The following is a 26,815-nucleotide window of genomic DNA, read 5'->3' as shown; positions in this document are numbered from 1 at the left end:
ATGATTATTGGCGTGAATCCACCGTAGGATCATCAAAGCTCGCTTTGAGATCCATGCCGATGGATGGATGATATAGCTCGGAATGCTTTAAAATCTGTGCAGTGGCTGATCAAATACTAGATTCTTGCGAAGGAAGGTGAATCCTTCCTTGGTGGAAAAGATACAAGCCTGTCCCTGGAAGTAAAAGATATCTCATTTATTTCAATATGGGCCAAATAGATTTTGGTAGACTTTTGTACATCTTCTTAAAATAAATAAATAGCAAGAAAAGCTTGTGCGATTTTCAAAGGTAGCCGGTCAAGCTACAAGTAATTTGCGAAATATTACTTTTGACCTCATGATCGTTAATGATTATTTCTCATTGAGTAAGTATGATATGACAAGATAACCTAGAATCGGAATCATGGATGTAGACACTTCATCATCTTATTCAATGAGGTATACAAATTCTTATTTGAGATTTGAAACAAAAAATTGCCATCCTCGTAAAAACACACCACATACACTAATTTCAAACTCTTTTAGATAACTAATTAGATTGCAATAACTAGGCTCATAACTAGTATGAAGCCACTAATAATCAAGTGCAAGACATTTATTGAAAAACAATACAAGGTTTGCATGAATATTTTCATGCTATCACATGACTAAGGGTAAAGCTCAATGACGGAGTATACATCTGGAAAAATTTTGTAGCATTATTGAAAAATTTTCACCATTCATGTTCTTCGCGTTCCATTCCTCCAAGGCCAATCATCATATAGATATCATCGAAGAGATGTGTCTCGGTTATTTTTGGATTGTAAGAGTTTATTACCATATCCACTTTTATGACTTTTCCACACTCTTCTTTAGGCGGAACTGCTTTCTTACACCGTTTTAGAATCTTGACATAATTCTCGTCACTCCAATTATGAAGAATGCTCTGCGTGCGCACAATTTACAAGTGAAGAATTCTGTCAATGCAAGGTAGAATGCAACAAAATATCCAAGATATCATATATCAAATACTGCTACCAGCCTTAAGTGCGTTATGTTGTGCGACACAACTCCGTAAACTCATCATAAGAACAAAATCTAGAGCTTTGGCATTCACAGGTATAAACCTAAATTAATTAGTATATATAACGTTAAGCTCTTTCACTGTAATATGTAATTAATACAACTATAATAGCACAGCATATTATTGAGATATGGATAACGAAGACCATCCGTTTATAGCATTCTACAGTGCCGTCCACTCACGACAGTGCATCCATGCTCTCATATATCATCATGTATTAATTAAATATGTAGGCCATGCATAATGGAGAGGTGGGATCGGAGAGGTCCAGCCTGCAATAATGAACCTTTCGTGATCTCCTTCAATGGCGTCTCGCAGGCCTCATTCAATCATGGTTCATCGCCTGTTCAATCACGGAACCGATGGCGACGCAACCCGTCCGGCAACCTGGGGGATAATATGGAGAAAGAGAGAGACAGAAAAAAAAAACAAAGGAGAAAAGCAAGAGCAAACCGAAGATAACCGGAGACCGTTCAATCCCTTCGAACAAGCATAGCCAGATCAGGGGGAAGATTCGAAGCTTCTGAGAAATTGGGCAAAGTATTGAAGGGAGAAAAGATGGCGATATATGGAGGCTGACGACGTTCCTACCTACCGGTCACGTAACCCACCTTGCTCGTAATTAAGTTTCGGCACATTTGGGTCGAATAATTTCTGTCCTATTATTATTGTTAGCCTCCACCAGCTCCGGCACGTGAGAGCAACCCATTTGTAACGGCACGCACGTGAGACCATTCTCTATCAGCACGATTAATTCCAAAGGAAAATTTGGTCTTGGTCCCGTATCACTCTTTGGCATCTTATCGTATCATCTTATTGTATGAATTCCAAAATGGCCAACTGGGCAGAATTAGACATATGGCAATAGTTGTGATGGTGACATAACGTCACATTAATACCTTTAAAAAAGAGGCCAACAACAGCAATAGATTGGCTGCAATTCTGCTAATAGAAGATTAATTAACTATCTAAATAAAATGTTAAGTCGAATTTCTTTGCGCTGATATCCATTCTAAAATAAAATCTTTAGCAATTTCCAACCTAATGAGACATTTAATAATTAGTTGCTTATTTTATCTGGAGGGAATACGGGCTGCCTTCTACATCCCATTCATGCTTAATTCTCACAAATTAATTATATAGCATTATAAATGTGTACCAAGTCATTTGACCCCACAAACTCCCGTAATCCTACAGGGCTCTAAACAAAGCATGCGTTGGGGCATAGATCGATAGACTATATAAAATAACGTATCCATTACTCTACAGTGGACAAGTAATATAACGAAAGAAAACATGTATAACAAACAAAGTAATATTGGATTATCAAACAACATATATTGCAGCAATTACTTATGATTAACAAAAACTAGCATATCAAGCAAGGTAATTAGGTGTTTATCCTTATACAAACCAATAGCTAACAATATAAATAGAAGCATGTCCATCCAAAATACAAGAAGCCAATCATGGCACTTTACCTAATACCTAGTTGTACAACTCGATGACCGAGCGTAAACCCATGGATGATGTTATCTTGTAGTCGCTAAAACCTGCGGCAAGGAATAAACGTTTCCATTCGGTTTCACTTCGTTCCTTTCCCATAGTAAGGATCATCATCTCTATGTCAATGAGAAGCTGTGGTTCAACTGAGATAGAAACATCAGTAGTAACACCAACTACCATGTCTATTATGATAACCTTTCCACCATCTTTTTTAGGAGGAATGGCTTCTTTGCAACGCTTTAGTATCCCGATGCAGTCCTCGTCACTCCAATCATGTAATATCCACTGTAACACGTTAATTTTTAATGAATTAGAATAGCATATTGTATTGTTTGCAGAAAAATTGCTCAAGTTTAAATCTTTAGTTTTTTTTTTGTTTCCACGTTTCAGAGAAACCCAATCAGGAGAATTACCAATATGATGAATACCTTGCAGGTAGCAGGTGTGATTTAGGTTTGCAACATAGTAAATTCCAGTTTTTCTTTGGACATGGTTGCGAGGCATGTAGGATAAAGCCTATGATGCAGTTGATAAGTGCAATAATGAGAAACTATTGATTGTACCAGGTCCACCAACTTACCCGTGGATCGGTGCATCCACCATAAAGGGACGCGCAAATGTGCATGAAAAAAAAATAAGAGGGAAAGAAAGAAATATAGGCATGTTTCTTTATAGTTGGACTGGTCCACTGCTGAGCTAGTGGACTTGGTTCAAACAATAATTTCACTGTAATAATAGTTTTCATTGAAAGAGGACTGTCACTGCCAACCGATGGTGAGAGAACAACAAAATAACCAGGCACGTGACTACACCTTGCTCACGTGAAAATATGCTTGATGGGTCTGCAAGTGAAGGGATATGAGAAAAGTTCTCTCACAAGCATAGAGGAGACACAAAGAAAGATGAGGAGAGAACCCATCTAATATTTTTGATTTAATTTGGGTAATCGAATCTAAAATTCGGGTCAGGTTGGATCAAATCATAGATCAGTTGGGTAAGATGACAGAGCCAAGCATTACTCAGCTCGGGAGCTGGGGGTTGTATCATATGGGTAAAAAATGGATTCATCTTCCTTGCAATGAATCCACCATTGGATCATGTAATGGTCGCTTCGAGATTGGTGCAGATAGTGAATGAAAGAGTTCAGAATACTCTAAGATCCGTATGGTGCGTAATCCAATGGTCAACATCATGAAAGAAGATCGATCATGAAAGATACAACTGGAACCCTCCAATATGAGCTGGAGCAGATAATGGGCTGAGCTTTGATATAGAAATGCCCAATTTTAAATGGACCTTGATTGAAGACTCAACAAAAATGGATATTGTTGAGCCTCGGCCCGTGATAAGCTATTTTCGGAGGTTTTTCTGAGGTACCGTAGCATCGGTCATTAGTATATCATCAGCATATCATACTTAAGCAAAACCTGGTAATCTTCTCTAACGGGGAGGTTACCGTACTTTGAGCAAGACGGCATCCGCCGGAGGGATGTGCTCGAACATGTCCCCTCCGATGAACTCCACGCCCTCCCGCTCCTCCTCGTCCACCGTAGCCACCACGTGCGGCAGGTCCAGCACCGCGCAACGCACCTCGGGCAACGCCTTGGCGATGGCCTTCGCCAGCGTGCCCGTACCCCCGCCCACGTCCACCACCGACCGCACCCCGCGGAGCACCTCCCACTGCCGCCGCAGCAGCGCCACCTCCGTCACCAGCTGCACGTCGCTCGCCATCCCCTCGTGGAACAGCTCGTTGAAATCCGCCCTCGCGTCCATCTCCTCGAACAACCCCTTGCCGTGCGCCATGTCGAACGGCGTCGCCCGCGCCGCCCCGGCCCTGAACCACTCCCCCAGCAGGTGCGCCGGCCCCAGCATGGTCCAGTTCAATGCCATCAGCGCGAGCGGCGAGAGACACGGCTTCTCCTCCTTCACGAGGAGTTTCGAGGCCGGCGTGAGGAAATAACTCTCTTCTTCTTCCCCTTCTTGGTCTCGGTGGCTCGCGAAAAGGCCGGAGTGGACGAGCAGGCGCATGAGGCTTCCGAGGGCGGGGGCTTTGGACGGGGGGATGGAGAGGGAGGTGGCAAGCTCGGAGAGGGTGATGGGTTTGCCGCGTTTGTGGAGAAAGTCCGGGATGCCGAGCTCGATGGCGCACTTGAGGGACATGGATCTGAGGAAGCTGAGGGCGTGGTTCCACAGCTGGGCTGTGTCTTGGTGTTGCTTCTTGGCTAGCTGCTTCTCCTGGATGAGTTCCATCGCTTGCATGTGAGCTAACTAATTTCAGAGATGTACTGAGATTAGTTTTGCAGAATCGTGGCCTTGAACTTCAGCTCTATATATAGCCATTGAGAGAGTGATATAAGCAATAATATTTTGCAAATGGCGCCGGTCGTGCATCAAATATTTTTTTCTTACGATATGAAAACAGTATTGCCGACAACTGTAATAGTACAAAGTTTGGGAAAGCACGTGCGACACACGAAGGGGTTCCCATAGGCTACGCCTCTTCTTTTGTGCTCGAGTAGGGCTCATCATGAATATTTAGTTTTAATGGAACTTCGGATCAGGCCAATACAAATTTGATTTTTTTAATACTCAGGCCCGACTTATGAACAGCTTTATGTTCCGGCTACAGTAAGAACACTACATCAATTTCAGGCATTGCTGACAATGTTTATAGGCATTGATATTTTATTCTCAATGCTTTCTAAAGCGTCAGCTATATAGGCATTGAAAATCAAATTAGCGACGCTTTCAAAAGTATCGGTAATTGCCAACGCTTATAAGCGTTGGAAATTAGTAACTTAGTGGTGCTTATAAGCATCAGTAATGCTTCTTTTAACGACGCTTTAAAGCATCATAATAGTTATTTTTTTAAAAAAACTATTTTTTAAAAAATAAAACTCTATCTACATTTTCCAAGTATATACACAATAAAAGTCATATAATAATACATGTCACAATCAAACAGATCATTCGAACTATTCATGTATTCAAATATAATCAAATTTACATTATCAATTTATATTTACAATATTCTTCAAAAAATATAAAAAAAAAAATACATACAAAACTTCTAAATAAATAGTTTAAGAGCTATCAGGGGTCGATGGTGTGAGGACCCATGTCGGCGTGTATTTAGTCCCACATCAGTTATTCGCCGAGAAGATCTTGGGTATTTATATAGAACTAAAAAATTCAAATAATATTTTCTAACTAGCCATGTTGGGTGAGGTTTGAATTGTTACAAATGGTATTAGAGCGGATCCAGCCCATAACCTATGTAGACTAGAGGACACTGCAGCACGAATTCATTGGGGCTGACCATGAGTTGATCGTAGTGTTTGTGATTAGATTTGAATGGATTTGAACCCTTAGCGTGACGAGGATGTCAAGGCTTGAACGAAGGGAGTATGTGAGAACCCGTGCGGGCGTGTGTTTAGTCCCACATCGGTTATTCGCTGGGTAAATTTTGGGTACTCATATAGGATCAAGAAATTCAAATAATACCTTCCAGCTAGCCATTTTGGGTGAGGTCCTGGGTTGTTACAGATGGCATTATAATAATCATTTCTATGAGTAGAGAAAGTATCAAGAACCTACAAGAAAAAGATAAAAACTTTAGAAGTTAAGAATATGAAAATCATTAAGCTCATACAAAAATATATAATAATTATGTAAAATATTCAAATAGATATAGTTATTTACCTGAGGAGGGATAAACCTATAAAACATAGATGCAATCTAGTCAAGCTGAGCTCTCAAAGATTATATCTCTGTTTGATGGCTCTGCTTCATCTCCTCCATCTCTGTTTGATGATAAGACCTCATCTTCTCCATCTCTATATGATGGCTCTATCTCATCTCCTTCATCGCTGCCTTCAAACTACAAGCCTGCCATCTTGGGTATATCTGCTCACTACAGACAACTAAGTAGGGGTAACTCCAACGCCAAAACTCCTCACTCGACCATAATGCTCCGGGCCCATCAATTTGGCGAATACCTGAGCTTCGACGCGACTAGTCTCACCTCATGGAGCTGCCATATATTGTCTACCGTAACTCGTATCCATGCACAAGATAGCAACAAAATTTCAAAATAAAATTATTCATTTCAGTATAAACGAATAGCATCAAATTGGGCATTTAGACAAAGTTTCTCTAGTAATCTATACTTCTCCTAGAAGGTCAGGGATGCAAGTTTCAAGATCTAGATTTGCAGAGGTGTGCTTGTAATTTTGTTAGAGTACCCCGTCACTCAATTGTTTTCTTATGCGATCGAAGAAAGGACCAAATCTTCAATCGACTACTAGGGTATGAAGATAGATGGCATAAAATTTATTCGATGAAAAGATCAAAGAAGTGGATGTTAATGAACATGTGGTTGTACCAATGTGCTCCGCTTATAGTTATCTTTATCGATGTGAAATCCTTTTTATGATATCATCATTTGATGAGTCTATTGTATAATGATAATGGGAAAAATTTTGCTGAGTAGGAACTTTTCTTGATGGACATTACTTGTGGAAGAGAGAGTTGGTTGGTTATGGAGTTGTAGAATCAGCAATTCTGAGGCTTGATGAAATTTTGCATTTTCTAAAGAAAATTTTCTTGTGTCATGGTCTAAATGGGCCTCTTTCCTCACGTTTTCCATAAAGTCATAATAGAACAAAAGATTATTTCTTGCAATGGTGCATATAATTTGGGAAATTGCTATTATTTAACAATTGAGAATTTTTAAATATAATTTTTAAAATTTTAGGCCAAAATCCCAATAACTCAAACGGAGAATATTTTGAATATAGAACTTATTGGGGGAAGGCCGGCAGAGATTCGCAATGGAGGAGGCAGTGGATCGAAGGAGAGTGGTCAGTCGGATTTTTGAAGAACACCGCAGATTAGCAGTGGGTACGGGCAGCAACGAGGAGAAGGAGCAGGAAGTTGGCAAAGCAGAAGGAGGCGCCGAAGAGGGGGAGGAGGAGAAGGAGACCTGCACAGATGGGCGGAGGCAGAGCTCGGGGAGTCGGTCAGTTGATTTCGGCGTTAGAGAGGAAAGAGGGCTGAAATCGGGATGCCAGGGTTGTTGGGTCGAGCGATGGGGGTTTAATATTGGCTTCCGACAGTGCTTATAAGTGTCGTCTTAATTTTGGCTTTTGTCTTCCCACAACATTTATAAGCATCGTCTTAATCTTGAATTTGTCATCTTAGTCCTGGCTGATTACTCTTAGCTTTCGACGACGTTTATAAGCGCCGTCTTAATATTTGCTTCCAGTAACGCTTATAAGCACTGTCTTAGTTTAATTTCTGCCGACGTTACTAAGAAGCATCAGTATATTTTGGCGCAGTGATTAAATTGCCGACCTTCTTTTTAGCATCGGCAGATTACAGCTGAAAAAAGTTATTTTTTTTCTCTCCTACAGTGGAATGATGACCAGGGAGGTGATGCTGGACTCCTCAGCAACCAATTTCCATGAAACACGACCAAAGGAAGAGATCGATATCATTGACATCATTGATTGCAACTAAATTTATGGGAATCAGAAATAAATAGCGCTCCCGAAGCGTGAAAGGAGTGGCATCTTATAAAAAAACTTTTGGCAAGTTGTATGCTAGAAACTTTTGGCAATCTGGCCCGGTCTTCAGGTATTTGTTATTATTTTCTCCCTGTTGGTTTAATTTTTATTTGACCGTGTGGAATCCCAGGCCAGGCTGCCAGCTTGAGCCGCTTGCATTCTCCGGGACAGAGGGATCAGATCGACAGAGCGATCGATGGAACGTGACAAGACACTCGATTAGAGAGATCAGGTAATAAGACACTCGATGGCGTGCCCCAGCCGGTTATAATTAATCGGACAACGCCACCCTATCAGCAACCCACTTGCCATATCGAACATGTGATCCACGGTCCTTAAAGCGTGCGCATAGGCGCGAGGGCTTTGGACATCGAAAAATTCCGAGGTGCACTCGATCATCCGATGCAAGCTGATACGTTCCGAGATACCGGTATATTGCTCGAGAGTTTGTAATGAATTAGTTTATGAGATACTGCTATCGATCCCCTGATTGCTTGCGTATAGCATCTCCATCAATCCGTAACGTAACCAAAGAATCAAAGGAAAATAGGAGAGGGGCTGTTTTGTGTGGGAAAGACAGAGAAATTAGCAATAGGGAAGCAACGAGAGACTTCTAATCGTCTTTTATAACAGTGTGGGAGAAGAAAATATGAGGTAGAATAATCTGATCTGCAAGCTTGGTGTTGGTGGAAAAATGGACCACCCCACAAATGCAATTATAGCACCCAAATCCGTCAGCAAGCTCGAGCTCATCCAAGTGATCGGGCTCTTCCGCTCTCGAGCTCATCCAAGTGGTCGGGCTCTTCCGCTCTCGAGCTCATCCAAGTGATCGGGCTCTTCCGCTCTCGAGCTCATCCAAGTGGTCGGGCTCTTCCGCTCTCGAGCTCATCCAAGTGATCGGGCTCTTCCGCTCTCGAGCTCATCCAAGTGATCGGGCTCTTCCGCTCTCGAGCTCATCCAAGTGATCGGGCTCTTCCGCTCTCGAGCTCATCCAAGTGATTGGGCTCTTCCGCTCTCGAGCTCATCCTAAGTGATCGGGCTCTTCCGCTCTCGAGCTCATCCAAGTGGTCGGGCTCTTCCGCTCTCGAGCTCATCCAAGTGGTCGGGCTCTTCCGCTCTCGAGCTCATCCAAGTGATCGGGCTCTTCCGCTCTCGAGCTCATCGGCCGAGACCAGAAGGCCGAGACCAGAAGGCCGAGACCAGAGAGCCGAGACCAGAAGGCCGAGACCAGAAGGCCGAGACTAGAGAGCGTCGACCAGAAAGGCAACCCCGCCGAGCCCATGCCTTAGCCAAATATCCAATCTCCGCCTAACCCTCCAAAGGATCTGACAACTAGATACATGACTCCACTACAATCCGCCACCATCCCTAAGTCGTCAAGGCACGAGATCTCCGCAGGTATTCGGCACGACCTATCATTAATGCCTGAGACCCCCTCAGGCCTCCGATGCACTCAGTCATTAAATGAACACGGCTCAAGATGATCTCCGGATCACTGAACCATCAAAGCGTATGGCTCTCCCTGACCGCCGGTCCACTTGGCAATCAATGCGCCTGCCATCTACGAACCCCAGGCCCACCACGGCCGGCGGTTCAACCACCCCAACGGGTCCGATGAACCGTGACAACTTCCTGACTCCGGTATGATTCGGCCTTATTCTCCACTACGCCATTAATGGGCCAAATCGTGCCCAATTATCACAAAAGAAGACAAATTCCCCTGTCACCTTCCAGGTAACATAATGCCCTTCTATAAAAGGGAACCTGGGAGGAAAGAGGAGGGGGACCGGGGGGAAAAGAAAGAAAACAGCACAGACACAATTGAACACAATATTCTCTTTATCTTCTCCACATACTCTCTTCCCTGCTCTCTCCACATACTGGCCCCCTCTGACTTAGGCATCGGAGGGCCGGCGCCGGGGAGCCCGGCCACCGGTTTTTCTTGCAGGGCACGCACCCACGCCCCACGGTGGAGGACGCAGCCGGCCGGTGCACCGCCGTCCGCCCCCTGTAGCAGCGGAGCTCCTCCTTCCCCGGCTTCACGGTGGCCCCCGGGTCCAATTTCCAGCAACAGTTGGCGCTAGAGGAAGGGACCGAGTTCGCTGCCATGAAGCTAAGAAGCAAAGGGGCTTCCAACGCCTCTCGACGTCCTCCACTTAGTCCTGGACACTCTGTCCAGAACTCGCCACCTCCGGCCGAGTCAACCCCTCAAGTTCGGCCGGAGCAGTTTCATGCCCTGGTGCAACAGGTGCAGACCTTGGCTACCGCTGTCCAAGGCTTGCAACCTAGGGGCGCCCCGACGGTACCGCCCCCTCCGGCCCCAGTTCAACCGGAGCCTCCTACAAGCGGACTTCCCTTTCGAGATCAGGACTCTCAAGTCCAGGCCTCCCTCTGGAGAGAACACCCAGCTAGAGGCCCTGGTGGCAGGCCCCAACCCTCAGAGGTCGAGTCAGTTCCAGGGCAACTTGCACCAGAACGGACCGCTGCAGCGATCCCCCAGAATGATGAACTCGACAAGAAGGTCGAGGAGCTGGAGCGCCAGATCCAGGCACTCCATGGAAGGAAACCGGGACGTGATGGTGACTTTGAGTTCACCACAAAGTCCCCCTTCTCCCAGCAAATTGATGACGAACCAGTCCCGCCGCGGTTCAAGATGCCCCAGGTGGAGCCTTACAACGGCAGGGCCGACCCCCTCGACCACCTGGAGAGTTATCGGGTCTTAATGGCCCTACAAGGAGCCTCGGAGGCCATGATGTGCAAAGCCTTTCCAGCAACGCTCCGAGGACCGGCCCGGCTTTGGTTCACCGGGCTGAAGCCGAGTACTGTCTCCTCCTTTGAGCAGCTCGGCAGGCAGTTTGCCAGTAATTTTGCCGCTAGCCAGCCCCAGCGGCGGACGTCGGACTCCCTCCTTGACATCAAACAAAAGGAGGGAGAGTCCTTCAAGGAGTACTTGGATCGGTTTACTGCCGCAACATGGAAAGTCCGGGAGCTAGACCAGTCAATCGCCATGTCGGCACTAAAGACTGGAGCCCGATCTTACAGGTTCCTCTTCTCTATCGAGAAGAACTTCCCTGCGGACCTCACCGAAATGTTGGCCCGAGCTCGCAAGTACGCCAAGGCTGAGGAAGCCATGGCCTCTCGGCGGGAGGAAGCCGATCAACCTGCCAAGATGCAGAAGAAGCACCAGGAGCACTCCCAACCAAGTAGCAGATTCCCCTGGCATGAGAAAGAGCCTCCTTGGCCCAAGAGCCTAGCTCGCCCGTGGTCTCCCCTCCAAAAATTTCAGACGTACACTCCTCTCACATCCACCCGAGCAGAAATCCTCATGGAGATTGAGGGTCGGGGCTACCTCCGACCTCCATTGAGAATGCGTCCGACAGAGTCGCGGAAGCACTCGAAAAAGTACTGCCGCTTCCACCGAGATCGCGGCCATGATACGGAGGATTGCTACGAGCTTCGTGATGAGATCGAGGCACTTGTCCGCCGAGGTCGGTTGAGTTATTTTGTCCGTGATCATGCCTACAGGAGAGAGCCCGAGGAACAAAATCCAGTGCCGCATGAGGAGCAGAATGACAACTGACCTCTCACGGGCATCATCAATACCATCAGAGGGCGGGCAACTAGAGGCACCAGAAGCTCCGAGCTCGGAAAAAAGAGCTTCCTCAAAGCATCCGTGCACTGTGAAAGTCACATCTCCTTTTCTGATGAAGACCAAAAGGGTGTTGAGCCCTCTTTATGACGACGCTGTAGCTATTTCCCTCATCATTGCAAGGCTTTAAAAAAAGAATTTTAGTATATAATGAAAGCTCGGCTGATGCCTTATTTTGTATGCCTTCCAAAGGATGAGCGCTCCTCTGGCTAGATTCATAGGAGATTCTACCCCAAGAAAGTACTATGAAGCTAAATCCTTTCATGGTCCAGAAGGCTGCCGAGCTCAGAAGAATGCCGAGCTCAGAAGGCCGAGCTCCGAAGGCCGCCGAGCTCAGAAGGCCGAGCACCAAAGGCCGTCGAGCTCAGAAGGCTGCCAAGCTCCGAAGCCCGAGCTCAGAAGCCCGAATGCAGAACACCTCCCCCAGAAAATCGAGCCAAAGAAAGCTAGTGCCAAGCTAAGTCCTAAGGGACTTCGAAGCTCGGAAGCCATCAAAATATCTCCAAAAGGTACAGGACGCCACTTTGGCTTCAAATAATTTCAATATTTTATCTATTTCCAGGTCGGAGAATCCAAAAAACGACCAAACGTCGCCCCGAATAGGGCGCACGATCGCTAACGGACGAAGTCCGTCTCCTGTATGCGTCTCCAATGACGCTCTGGCTAAGCTCGGGACGCCGATTCGACGACACTCCAACGCCATTCGACGCCATTCGACGACACTTCGACGCCATTCGACGACATCCAACGCCATTCGACGCCACTCGACGCCATTCGACGCCATTCGACGACACTTCGACGCCACTTCGACGCCATTCGATGACATTCGACGCCATTCGACGACACTTCGACGCCATTCGACGCCTTTCAACGCCATTCGACGCCTTTCAACGCCATTCGACGCCTCCTACGACAACACGCCCCGATCTGAGTAGGGGCACCCTGCTGAGTTGACCACAAGCCAAAGAAGGCCGCTGAGTCGACCTGAAGCACTTTTAACTCTTAACTGCATGAAAGGTACATCCTGCTTGGCACGCACATCTCCATATATATTTGGCTATATTACAGGATGATCGACGACTGGACTACTTCCTTCGTCCGAGCCAAAAGGCAGCTCGAACTCGGAAGTCGGGGGGTAGTGTTGGTGGAAAAATGGACCACCCCACAAATGCAATTATAGCACCCAAATCTGTCAGCAAGCTCGAGCTCATCCAAGTGATCGGGCTCTTCCGCTCTCGAGCTCATCCAAGTGATTGGGCTCTTCCGCTCTCGAGCTCATCCTAAGTGATCGGGCTCTTCCACTCTCGAGCTCATCCAAGTGATCGGGCTCTTCCGCTCTCGAGCTCATCGGCCGAGACCAGAAGGCCGAGACCAGAGAGCCGAGACCAGAGAGCCGAGACCAGAAGGCCGAGACCAGAAAGCCGAGACCAGAAGGCCGAGACCAGAGAGCGTCGACCAGAAAGGCAACCCCGCCGAGCCCATGCCTTAGCCAAATATCCAATCTCCGCCTAACCCTCCAAAGGATCTGACAACTAGATACATGACTCCACTACAATCCGCCACCATCCCTAAGTCGTCAAGGCACGAGATCTCCGCAGGTATTCGGCACGACCTATCATTAATGCCTGAGACCCCCTCAGGCCTCCGATGCACTCAGTCATTAAATGAACACGGCTCAAGATGATCTCCGGATCACTGAACCATCAAAGCGTATGGCTCTCCCTGACCGCCGGTCCACTCGGCAATCAATGCGCCTGCCATCTACGAACCCCAGGCCCACCACGGCCGGCGGTTCAACCACCCCAACGGGTCCGATCAACCGTGACAACTCCCTGACTCCGGTATGATTCGGCCTTATTCTTCACTACGCCATTAATGGGCCAAATCGTGCCCAATTATCACAAAAGAAGACAAATTCCCCTGTCACCTCCCAGGTAACATAATGCCCTTCTATAAAAGGGAACCTGGGAGGAAAGAGGAGGGGGACCGGGGGAAAAAAGAAAGAAAACAGCACAGACACAATTGAACACAATATTCTCTTTATCTTCTCCACATACTCTCTTCCCTGCTCTCTCCACATACTGGCCCCCTCTGACTTAGGCATCGGAGGGCCGGCGCCGGGGAGCCCGGCCGCCGATTTTTCTTGCAGGGCACGCACCCACGCCCCACGGTGGAGGACGCAGCCGGCCGGCGCACCGCCGTCCGCCTCCTGTAGCAGCGGAGCTCCTCCTTCCCCGGCTTCACGGTGGCCCCCGGGTCCAATTTCCAGCAACACTTGGTACCCCCACAACAGCAATAGATTGGCTGCATTTCTGCTAATAGAAGATTAACTATCTAAATAAAATGTTAAGTCGAATTTCTTTCCGCTGATATCCATTCTAAAAAATAAAATCTTGAGCAATTTCCAACCTAATGAGACATTTAATAATTAGTTGCTTATGTTATCTGGAGGAAATACGGGCTGCCTTCTACATCCCATTCATGCTTAATTTTCACAAATTATGCCGCATTATAAATGCGCACCAAGTCTCCCGGCCGTAATCCTACAGGGCTCTAAAGCATCCAGCTATTATTTGAGGAGCAAACATGCGTTGGGGCATAGATCGATAGACTATATAAAATAATCTATCCATTACTCTACAGTGGACAAGTAGTATAACGTAAGAAAACATGTATAACAAGCAAAGTAATACTGGATTAGTAAACAACATATATTGCAGCAATTACTTATGATTAACAAAAACTAGCATATCAAGCAAGGTAATTAGGTGTTTATCCTTATACAAACCAATAGCTAAGAATATAAATAGAATCATGTCCGTCCAAAATACAAGAAGCCAATCATTGCACTTTACTTAATACCTAATTGTACAACTCGATGACTGACCGTAAACCCATGGATGCTGTTATCTTGTAGTCGCTAAAACCTGCAGCATGGAATAAACGGCTCCATTCGGTTTCACTTCGTTCCTTTCCCGTACAAAGGATCATCATCTCCATGTCAAAGAGAAGTTGTGGTTCAACTGAGATGGAAACATCAGTAGTAACACCAACTACCATGTCTATTATGATAACCTTTCCACCGTCTTTTTTAGGGGGAATGGCTTCTTTGCAGCGGTTTAGTATCCTGATGCAGTCCCCGTCGCTCCAATCATGCAATATCCACTGTAACAGGTTAATTTGTAATGAATTAGAATAGCATACTATATTATTTGCAAAAAATTGCTCAAGTTTAAATCTTTAGTTTTCGTTTGTGTCCACATTTCAGAGAAACCCGATCAGGAGAATTACCAATATGATGAACACTTTGCAAGTAGCAGATGTGATTTAGGTTTGCAACATAGTGCACTAAACTTTAGTTTCTCTTTGGACCTAGTTGTGAGGCATGATGGATAAAGCCTATGATATAGTTAAGACATGTAATAATGAAAAATTATTGATGGGACCTGGTCCACCAACAATGCATCACTCCAACCACAAAGGGATACGCACAAACATGGATGAAAAAGGAATAGGAGGGAAATGAAGAAATATAGGCATGAATCTTTATAGTTGGACCAGTCCACCACTGAGTTAGTGGAGATTGGTCCAAATAATAATTTCACTGTAATAATAGTTTTCATTGAAAGGAAACTATCACTGCCAACCGGCCATGTGAGAAAGACAAAACAATCATGCACATGATAGAACACTAAGCTCATGTGAAAATATGCTTGATGGATCTGCAAGAGAATGGATATGAGAGAAGTTCTCTTACATGCATTGAGGACACCAAAAAAGAAGAGAAGAGAACCCATCTAATATTTTTGATTTAATTTGGATAATCGAATCTAAATTTTGGGTCAGGTCGGATCAAATCATAGATTGGCTAGGTTAGATCCAACTTGTTGACATATCCTAACACTACTCAACTTGAGAGCTTGGTATTGTATCTTTCGTGTGAAAGAAGGACTCACTTTTCTTCAAACAAATCCACTGTTGGATGGTGCAATAATCGCTACAAGATTGGTTCAGATCGTAAATAAAAGAAGTTCAGAATGCTCTAAAATCCGTATGGTGCGCAATCCAATAATCAACATTGCGAAAGAAGATCGATCATTCTTTCGCATGAAAGATACAATTCGAACCCCTGCGAGAGCCAGAGCCGATGATAGGCCAAGCTTTGATATAGCAAATGTCAAATTTGAAATGGACCTGGATTGGAGCCTCAGTAACAATGGAAATTGTTAAGGCCCCAGGCTCGGCCCGTGATAGGCTATTTCGGTCCATCACCGCAATTGCTGATCCAACAGTCGTTATATCTACACCAGGCTTTAATAAATTAATTTAGTAAGATACCCAAGCAGCTCAAAAAAGTCACTGAAAAGACACTCATACCGGTCTGGTGTATCGTCATCGCGTGCAGTCGTGAAGGGTGCCATGAAAAGGTTGGTTCATGAGCCCGTGAGACTATTTTCAGAGGCTTTTCAGAGGTACCGTAGCATTGGTTATTAGTATATCATCAGTATATCATAATAAGCAAAACCTCGTTATCTTCTCTAACGGGGAGGTTACCGTACTTTGAACAAGACGGCATCCGCCGGAGGGATGTGCTCGAACATGTCCCCTCCGATGAACTCCACGCCCTCCCGCTCCTCCTCGTCCACCGTAGCCACCACATGTGGCAGGTCCAGCACCGCGCACCGAACCCCGGGGAACGCCTTGGCGATGGCCTTCGCCAGCGTGCCCGTCCCCCCGCCCACGTCCACCACCGACCGCACCCCGTGGAGCACCTCCCACTGCCGCCGCCCCACCGCCACCTCCGTCACCAGCCGCGCGTCGCTGGCCATCCCCTCGTTGAACAGCTCGTTGAAGTCCGCCCTCGCGTTCGTCTCCTCGAAGAACCCCTTGCCGTGCGCCATGTCGAACGGCGTCGCCCGCGCCGCCCCGGCCCTGAACCACGCCCCCAGCTGGTGCGCCGGCGCCAGCAGGGTCCAGTTCAATATCATCAGCGCGAACGGCGAAAGACACGCCTTCTTCTCCTTCACCAGGAGTTTCGAGGCCGGCGTGAGGAAATAACTCTCTTCTTCTCCCCCTTCTTGGTCTCGGTGGCTTGCGAAAAGACCGGAGTGGACGAGCAGGCGCATGAGGCTTCCGAGGGCGGGGGCTTTGGACGGGGGGATAGAGAGGGAGGTGGCAAGCTCGGAGAGGGTGATGGGCTTTCCGTGGTTGTGGAGGACGTCCGGGATGCCGAGCTCGATGGCGCACTTGAGGGACATGGATCTGAGGAAGCTGAGGGCGTGGTTCCACAGCTGGGCTGTGTCTTGGAGTTGCTCCCTGGCTAGCTGCTTCTCCTGGATGAGTTCCATCGCTTGCATGTGAGCTAACTAATTTCAGAGATCTATTGAGATTAGTTTTTCAGTATCGTGGTCGTGAACTTCAGCTCTATCTATAGCCAGTCAGAGAGCGATTGCATGAGTTTTTTTTTTTGGGTCAACAGGGGCCTTCTGTTACAGTGGAGTCCTTAGAGGGATGGAAAAATAATTTTTTGTTTTTTTTTTGGGTTTAGGTGCTGCTCCTTTTTGGTGGAAAGGTGAAATTATTGGCTGATAGGATCCACTTGCTCATAACCAACCATAAGGGGAGCAAGAACATGTTCGTATCATTCCGTTTCATGTCCGTACCGGTAATTTCTCGGTACAAAGAGTGTCTTGTATTATAGTAAATTAGCCCTTCTTTAGGGAACGGCAGATATTGATACAGGTAACTCTCGTGCGTTATAAGCAATAATATTTTGCAAATGGCGCCGGTCGTACATCAAATAATTTTTTTTCCAGCATTGCTAATACTAATTTTGAGAATTGCGGCACAAGAAATCACGGTAAGAATGATGCCCAGAGAAATCACGTGCACCCGACATCCTTGATGTAGCGCCGCTCAACAACCAATTTCCATTAAATACGACCAAAGGAAGGGAACAACATCATCGACATCATTGATTGCAACTAATGTTAGGAGAATCAGAAATAAATTGCGCTCCTGAAACGTGAAAGGAGTGGCATCTTATAAAAAAAACTTTTGGCAAGTTGCATGTTAGAAACTTTTGGCACTGTAACCCGGTCTTCAGGTATTTTTTGTTATTTTCTCCCTGTTGGTTTAATTTTTATTTGTCCGTGTGGAATCCCAGGCCAAGGGCAGAGGGATCAGATCGACAGAGCGACGGGACGTGATAAGACACTCGATGGCGTGCCCCAGCCCGTTTTAATTAATCGGACAACGCCACCCAATCAACAGCCCACTGGCTTTATGGAGCATGTGATACACGGTCCTTAAAGCGTGCCGCAGCCCGTTATAATTAATCGGACAACGCCACCCTATCAACAGCCCACTTGCCTTACGGAGCATGTGAATGTGATACACGGTCCTTAAAGTGTGCACATTGGCGCGAGGGCGTTGGACATTTAAAATTTTTATAGGAGATATTTCCTCTTTTTTGTATTTTTTTATTTTTTCGTAATTAGACAAGATGTACTCAAGTTAGAGCTATATAAATACTGCATTTACCAAAAAAAAAAAAAATTTGTGGGGCGCTCGAACAGCTAATATAAGCTGATATGTTCCGAGATATTGGTATATTGTTCAAGAGTTTGTAATAAATTAGGCCCTACTTGGCATCTTTTGGTGGGCCAGAAAATATTTTCTTACCTTTTAAAAGTACTTTTGAAAGGAATAGAAGTGTTCGATAAAAATATTGAAAAGTTATTGTACTTTGCCATAAAACTAAAACAGCTTTGTTTGAAAAGCTCCAAAATAAAACCTCTTCAAAAAAGCACCCACTTTTTCAACTGAGATGTCATAGGTTCCAACATAGGTGGCGGCCAACAGTTCTTCGGAAAAAAAACTGTGATGGATGAGGTAAAAGAAAAAATATGATGCAAATTTCGGGGGATGATAGAATGTTCGCTTGGTGGGCATTAAAGAAAAAAAAAGGAAGAAAGAAAAATGAAGGCAAATGCTGAACAAGGAGAAAGCTTATAATAGCAAAAACGTTAGAAAAGGCTAAATGTGAATAGAGAAGGCCCAGTTTTGACTTTGGTTGGACAATGGAGAGAGCAGAGTAATCAAGGTGAAAGACATCCTCCCAGGCATTAGTGCAATCTTAGTGGGATGAGTTATGAAAAATGAAACATATATAATTTGCAACTTTTGTTGCTAAAGAATTGACGAAGACATCTCCTTGAAGACTTTATTTACTAGTGTGGGGGAGGAGATTATTTACTAGTCCAGGGGAGGAATTTGCTTGGATTCTTGTGCCTGATGACAATTAACATGTTGGAAAGAGTATTCCCCTCTTCAAGCCGAATTATGTTTCATTGTTGTGGTTTGCCTTTGCCAGGTTTCTTTATAGCTAGCTGGTGGATGGAGACAAGGAATTAAGTTTGATCATGATGGTCCAACGAGAGCACGCTAATTGGTGCAAAACGCCACTATTAGATATGTCTACAACAGCATTGTCTAATAAAACCACACGAATTGGTGACTTTCACTGTAACAACCCAGAACCTCACCCAAAATAGCTAGCTGAAATATATTATTTGAGTTCTTTGATCCTGTATAAGTACCCAAGATCTATCCAGCGAATAACCGATGTGGGACTAAACACACGCCCGCACGGGTCCTCACATGCTCTCTCCATTCAAGTTCTGACGTCCTCGTCAGGCAAAGGGTTCAAATCAATTTAAATCTAATGACAAATACCACGATCGGCCGTAGTCAGCCCCAATGGATCCGTGCTGCAGTGTCCCATAACTCACATAGGTTATGGACCAGGTCCGCTCTGATACCATTTGTCACAACCCAAGACTTCACCCAAAATGGCTAGCCGGAAGGTATTATTTGGTTTCTTTAATCCTGTATAAGTACCCAAAATATATCCAACGAATAACCGATGTGGAACTAAACACACGCCCGCATAGATCCGTACATCCACCTTTCCATTTATAGGGAGTTTTGGGCCATTAAAGTGCCAAGATACTCAGATTGGAGATGCTAGCAAATATGATGGACTATTCAATTCAAACCAACTGAGCAATCTAGGAAGCATCGTAAATGGTTTCACAGCATCGAACGATAAGTTCACCGAATGAAACCGCAGCACTCTAATGGATGATGTGGATGGAGGAGAGACCAGGGATTTCTTAGGTGTTGGGATGCAGACCCTCTGCCCCTCATTAATTAATGGATGGATCAAAGATTTGTTAGTCTTGTATGTTACAAACCTACCTATGGAAAGCATGGTTGTTGAGGGAAAAGGAGGCATGGAGAACTTATACTTTCGCAAATTTTATAGGAAACAAAAGGTCGTCTCCGCTTGATCGGAGTTGATGGATGTGTTAAAGAGAGCCAATGTGCATTTCCAAGTGACAGAGATCCATGCACATTCTTCCGAAACCCTGAAAGGCACTCTTGTGGGTTGCTGCTTTAGTTTTGGAAAGAGCAAGAGCGGGTGGTGGGGAAGGCAAAGAGAGAGCACTCTCTTCTAGCTTTATTATTGCATTCCAACTCTTTTGGAGCGGTTGTCTCTTTAAGCTGAATTTTATTAATTTTCGTGTTCACAGATAGCTGAATTTTTCTTTTCTTTTTTAATAATGTGAAGATCCATGCGGGCGTGCGTTTAGTTCCGCATCCATAATTTGTTAAGGAGATCATGAGTATTTATATTGGACTTAGAAAATTAAAAAATATCTTTTAGCTAGCCTTTTTGGATAAGATCCTGCATTGTGACAAATAGTATCAAAGTAAACTCGGCCAATGACCTATGTAGACTAGGGGCCCTGCAACACGAGCTCATTAAGACTGACTATAGGCCGATCATAGTACTTGTGATTAAATTTGAATGAAATTTAACCCTTAGCCAGATGAGGACGCCGACGCTTAAACGAAAGGAGTGTGTGACAATCCTTGCGGCGAGCGGGTGTTTAGTTGCATATCGATTATTTACTGAGGAGATCTTGAATACTTATACAAGACTATTTAACCAAATAATTACTTTTTGGCAAGCCTTTTTGGATAAGGTCCAACCCTCTCGTGGCACTCTCAATACCTATGGTGGCCCAATATCCGGTTTGAACGTGAGCTTTTTACAATATTATATAGACAAGCTAATCCAAGTCCAATGTAACCATGTCTGGGTTGAATTCCTAGATTAGCTAATGTGAAGATCCGAACTGAAGTCGGCAAGGAGTGCCGACTTCAGTTGGGTCATCGTGGTCTTCCCACGATGACCACGCCGGCCGAACGGCCAGCGAAACCCCCGCTCCCCCCCTCTTCTCTCTCTCTCTCTCTCTCTCCCTCCCTCTTTCTCTCCTCTGAGAGCCTCATCCGAGCCCCATCCCTTCCCCATCCCTTTAAAAATTTGAGTTTTCCCCTCATCTTCTTCCCTTTTCTTGAGAGGTTTGCCGGAGCCGCCGCCGCCGCCGGAGCCGCCAACGCCGCCAGAGATCCATTCGTCGACGACCGGAGGTGAGAAAGATCACTGATTTACTACTGTTTATGGATTTAAAAGGGAAAAGAATGAGGGATGTAAACCGGCTTTATTTCCCTGTTTTTGGGAAATTTTTTTTGTGGGATTCGGCCGGCCGACGGTGGCCGGCCGGGGTCAATCCGGCCGAAATGGGTTCGGCCGGAGGTGGGTGAACGGGGGCCGGGCTTCCAGCCCCGATCTCCCTCTCTTTCCTCCCTTTTCTTCCTCTCTCTCTCTCTCCTTCTTCTCTTCTTCTTCCCTTCCGTCGCCTGTAACCGTGGGGTGACCGACGGCGGCTGGCCGAGCGCCGCCGCCGAGGGCCACGGCGGCCGCCGAGGGCCGGCCGAAACCACAAGCCACCCTCCTCCTCCTCCTCCTCCTCCTTCTTTTCCTTCCTCTTTTCCTTCTTCCTCTTCTTCTTCTTCTTCCGCCTGGGTGCTTCCCTTGCATCGATTTCCATGCCCTGTTGGTGTCTCAAACCAGACACAAATGAACTTTGGGTGTTTCCCTTGCATCGATTTCCGTGCTCTGTTGGTGTCACAAACCAGACACAAATGAACTTTGGGTGTTTCCCTTGCATCAATTTCCGTGCTCTGTTGGTGTCACAAACCAGACGCAAATGAACTTTGATCTGATTGAACCATCTTCTAACTGTGGATTTGGTCTAGACTTGGGTTGGTCTAATTTGAGTGTAATCTGGTTTGTTAAGCTTGATCTAATCTAGGCTGATCAGAGCTGGTTTGGTGTGGGCCGGTTTGATCTGGACCTGTAATCTGGTTTGGTTCAATTGGGCCTAATCTGTTTTGGGCCACAATTGGCTGTGGTTTTAAAAGGTTTTTGATTTTGGGGTTTTAATTTATTTGTTCTTAGGGTCTAAGTCTAATATTAGGGGCCCATTTTAGGGATCTATGAACTTAAGGATTTAAGGGATTAGAAATAGTTTAAATTATGTTTCTTAGTTAATTAAATAATTAATGTTTGTGTTTTAATCAGGGGTTCGTGATATCTGTGGCAGGGATTCTTAAGCTAGCCCAGGTAGGTGACCTATTGCTTTAAAGTAGAATTTTAACATGTATCTTGCATATGTTGATTTATTGATTTATTATTAGCATTATTGTTAGATTTAGAATTAAATATTTAATTTCATAAATTGTTATGTGCTTTACTGTTGGGAGTATGATTATGACTTTGATATAGAAAGTTGATTTATTGATTTTTAAAATCCGCGTGACTATAGTCTAGGCCCCGCCAATGGGATAATACGTTGGCCCTGTCGACTTGTACTGAGGAACTAGTTCCGACACCGCGACCACCGGTGATAGAATAGTGGCGGCACAGGGGTGCGTTTTGCTCTTCGGAGCGGCTCGGTGGAGCGTGAGTTTGGCACCAGGGGGTGCGACACAGTGGTGCGTTGGCTCAGTGGAGCGGCTCTTCGGAGAGTTGTATTGGCACTTCGGTGTAACCATGCCACTGGGTGATGTGGCCGTAGTCATGCGGTTGAGTTATTTTGAGTCTCGGATCGGGTTTACGGATTATCGTGTGGATTTTTGGATTCATGAGTTTAGTTGCTTTTTATATGCATGACGACATGTTATATGATGACTTTATTGCATGATGTTGCCTACTGAGCTGTTAGCTCACTCCTACCATTTACATTTTTGCAGGTGATGATATATGATTATGGGGATTACGGGATAGAGTGATCATGATGTAATTAGCTAGTAGATATGGACTTTCTTTTGAATTATGTATATATGGACATTTGATATGAAAACTGAAAGTTATCTTTATTTAGCTATTGATGTTGGATCTGATCTATCTGCCTTGCGTGCCTGCGGGGTCTGCCCTGCAGGTGCGCGGCGTCTGCTCGCGCCCCGGACCCCGGGTTCGGGGCGTGACAGCTAATTACAGATGGGCAATGACATGCCTAAGCGACGATTCGAATCATAGAGATGAGTATTTAACTTTGATAATTCTAGTAAGTGGTGCTCCCATGCATTGTTATTCCAACAAGGAGGGGGAAGAGAAGAGTGCTTCGCAAGTGCAACCGCAGTTACTTGGCCAAGTGCTTATGCATAAATATATCTGTGGACAGGAGAATAAAAAACTAATGCAATAGATTAGAAATCTAATGCATCAAACTGATGTATTTGACAATACTGACGTAGCTAACTGGCGCGGCAGAGTAATATACCCACTGATATGGTTGACTAATATAGGAAAGTGGTGTATCTGACTGATGTGGTAAATTAACGTGTTTGCCGATATAGCTAATTGACTTGTTTGATGACGTGGTATATTGATGTGGCTAATTAATATATTTGATGATGGACTATTGTATCTAATTAGTAGCCAACGTGGCTCTCATATTGCAGAGATATATATGGCAGCTTTACGGATGGATAAGTGATAACGTGGCAAAGCATCATGACTGATCAATGATGATGTGGTTGGATGATATGTCTTATCTGTGCTCATGTGGTAGAGTATTGTGTCATTTATTATGGCTACTTTAGATTGCATGACAGTGAGAAGATACATAAAATATGACAGTTGCAGCGAGGTCCAAAGCTTAGATAAAAGGCAACCGAAGGTCGACGATTCTCGCAGATGGAGGCACTATGGAAGAGGAGCAAGAGACCTCGAATTGGATGGTGAAGGAGCAGGAGGCAGCAAATGAAATTGGAGATAGAGGGGAAGAGGCCGAGTGACGGTGATGTGAGATGTCCAAAGATCTAAAACTAAGGAGAAAAACAGTGGAGAGAAGATGCAGATCCATTAGAAAATAAAAGATTTTTGGATATTAATCTACTAGAAATGGAGGATATGCAGATTTACTAAAAGACATGGGATCATCTAATGCTGATTCACTAGAAAATAGAGGACCAGTGGAAAAATAGAGAATCTGCGAATTCACCAAAAAATAGAGGATCTTCGAATATTGATTTACCAAAAAATAGAGATAGATAGATCGGCAATAGGGATCTTAAAATCTTCTAAACATGGCAATGATGGCCATAACAAATGTGAAAGAGACGGCAACAGCAGATTAAGTGATCGGTGGCTTTAATACCATGATGAAATATTTGCATAAAAATAGAAAAACAAAAGAAAGAAAGAGAGAGAAAAATAATTTTATTTCTCTGCTTTCTCACATTCGGTATATCTCGAGAGTTAAATATATACTAGCGTATAAACTTTATACAAGAAAATAATATAGGTTGATAAAGAATTATTCTAATTAAAAAAAGTGTTATTGACTGATATAAGTTATTACATGATTCCTAAAATCACTTTAATAAGATTATACAAATAAAAAAATAATATTTATTGATAAAAAATTATGTTAGCAAAAGAAAATTATAAACTGATACAAATTATCATATGACGTCTAAAATTATGCTAATATGGAGAAATCTTGGGCACCGGACATCTTTGATGTGGCGGGATTTGTATGATAGACTCCTCAACAACCATTTCCATTTGATACGACCAGAGGGGAAGATCGATATCATTGACAAATAGCGCGCCTGACAAGAAAGTTTTTAAAAGATGTGCATATAATTAAAAATAAAAAAATAACAATGAGTACGAGAATTCGAGAGCTACTTCATTTACCGTGAAAGCTGTGGCATCATGGCTTTTATGAAGAGTCTGAAACGTGAAAAGAGTGGCATCTATGTAATGTACGAAAAAAAGAAGAAGAGAGTGACATCTGATAAAGAAACAAAAAAAAGATAACGTGAGAGCTAACTCTGATAGCAATCAGGCCCATTTTTTCAACGACAAAAACAAAAACATGACAACTTTAGTTCAACAAAAAAAACATGCCAACTTTTTGTTACGCCAAGTTGATGCTAGAAACTTTTATACCACGTCCCGGTCCCCGGGTATTTGTTATTATTTTCGATAGACGGAATGATTTTAGGCCAGGTCATAAGCCACTATCTTGATCATTTCGAAGTCATATGTCAGCGGAAATCTACGAATATCCTTATCCTTATCCTCAGCATCGAACGATAAGTTCACCGAATGAAACCGCAGCTCTCCAATGGATGATCTGGATGGAGGAGAGACCAGGGATTTCTTAGGTGTTGGGATGCAGACGCTCTGCCCCTCATAATTAATGGATGGATCAAAGATTCGTTAGTCTTGTATGTTACAAACTTACCTATGGAAAGCATGCATGGTTGTTGAGGGAAAAGGAAGTATGGAGAATGTTGCTGGAAATTGGACCCGGGGGCAATCTTCGGTCGAGGGAGAGGGAGCGGCGAGTCACCACGGCGGGGCGGCGACCGGTCAGCGGGCGGCGTCCTCCGTCTGGTGTGGTCGGAGAGAAGGAGCAGCTGGTCCTCGTGGTGAGGCGGCGATCCGTCAGCTGGTGACGTCCTCCGTCCGGGTGCCTGCACACGAACCGATAGCCGGATTTTCCGGCGCCGGCCCTCCGACGCTCAAGTCAGGGAGGGGGCAAATAGTGTGAAAAGAGAGATAAACAGTGTCTGTAGAGTGTATCCATCTTCCAACCCCCTCCTGAGAGGCCAAGGCTCCCTTTTATAGGCGGGGGTCGGTTTACCTGCGATGTAACAGGGCGAAGCCGTAGTACGGCTCGGCATATCGTTCAGGTCGGCGCACGGTCAGGCGAATCATTGCACTGATGTCGGCGGTGAGGGCGTCGTACAACCCGAACTAGCACACTACCAGGCGAATTATTGCATTGATGTCGGCGGTGAGGGCGTCGTACAACCCGAACTAGCACGCTACCAAGCGAATTATTGCATTGGTGTCGGAGGTATGGCCGAGATAAGAGATTTATCATAGTCGACTAGACTCTGCTGGGCTAATTTGCCGTGGAGAGCTGAGGGTCCGTAGATGACAGGAGCCATGCGCATTAATTGTGGAGTAAGCCGGAGATCCGCATTTATTGTGGAGTAAGCCGGAGATCCGCATTTATTGTGGAGTAAGCCGGAGATCCGCATTTATTGTGGAGTAAGCCGGAGATCCGCATTTATTGTGGAGTGAGCCGGAGGGTTATAGCGGCCATGCGCAATAAATGCCAGAGGGGCGTCAGGATATGGTCCTCGGCCGGACCTCAGAGGTGCACGGCCGTAGCAGGTGGTTGACAAGAGTAGACCTCGAGCATCGGGGTTTTTCTCAGATCGGAGGTCTCGAGGTCGGTCGTCTTGAGGTCGGGCGTTCCGAGGTCGGACGCCGACTTCGGCCGTCCAGGGTCGGAGGTTGTGCAGCTTCTTAGGGGCATTTGCGTCATTTGGGGAAAAAATCTTATTCTCCCCAACACTACCCCCCGACTTCCGAGTTCGAGCGGCTTGTGGGCTCGGACGTAGGAAGTAAAGTCCATTATTAAAGTTAGGGGGGCGCATCTCGGAGTTTTTTTGGCGAAACCTGCGCCCTTTGGCGCCCTGAGGTTGCTTTATTCAGCGAGCTTATGATGAAGCTCGTATCGTTACGCTTCTTGAAGCGGGGGTGGCGTCTCTTGAATCGCCAAGATTGCTTTGCGGCGGATTAATGAT

At 45.2% G+C, this 26,815-nt stretch overlaps 2 protein-coding genes across 2 annotated transcripts; both read right to left on the bottom strand.

The window, feature by feature from the left end:
• Positions 1 to 2,362: 2,362 nt before the first annotated feature.
• Positions 2,363 to 4,893, bottom strand: LOC120103846 (trans-resveratrol di-O-methyltransferase-like). Its single transcript, XM_008784896.3, has 2 exons — positions 4,031 to 4,893; positions 2,363 to 2,854 (listed from the first exon to the last, which is right to left on the bottom strand). Exons 1-2 carry the CDS (start codon positions 4,826 to 4,828, stop codon positions 2,552 to 2,554), a joined length of 1,101 nt encoding a protein of 366 aa, XP_008783118.2. The 5' UTR covers positions 4,829 to 4,893; the 3' UTR covers positions 2,363 to 2,551.
• Positions 4,894 to 14,475: 9,582 nt separating this feature from the next.
• LOC103702457 (trans-resveratrol di-O-methyltransferase-like) lies at positions 14,476 to 17,244 on the bottom strand. Its single transcript, XM_039129034.1, has 2 exons — positions 16,345 to 17,244; positions 14,476 to 14,950 (listed from the first exon to the last, which is right to left on the bottom strand). The coding sequence occupies exons 1-2, from the start codon at positions 17,140 to 17,142 to the stop codon at positions 14,648 to 14,650; spliced, it is 1,101 nt and encodes a 366-aa protein (XP_038984962.1). The 5' UTR covers positions 17,143 to 17,244; the 3' UTR covers positions 14,476 to 14,647.
• Between the last annotated feature and the right edge of the window lie 9,571 nt (positions 17,245 to 26,815).

The sequence above is a fragment of the Phoenix dactylifera genome, chromosome 8, assembly GCF_009389715.1.
Source record: "Phoenix dactylifera cultivar Barhee BC4 chromosome 8, palm_55x_up_171113_PBpolish2nd_filt_p, whole genome shotgun sequence".
Classification (NCBI taxonomy): Eukaryota; Viridiplantae; Streptophyta; class Magnoliopsida; order Arecales; family Arecaceae; genus Phoenix; species Phoenix dactylifera.
This window is presented reverse-complemented; position numbering and strand designations above follow the sequence as displayed.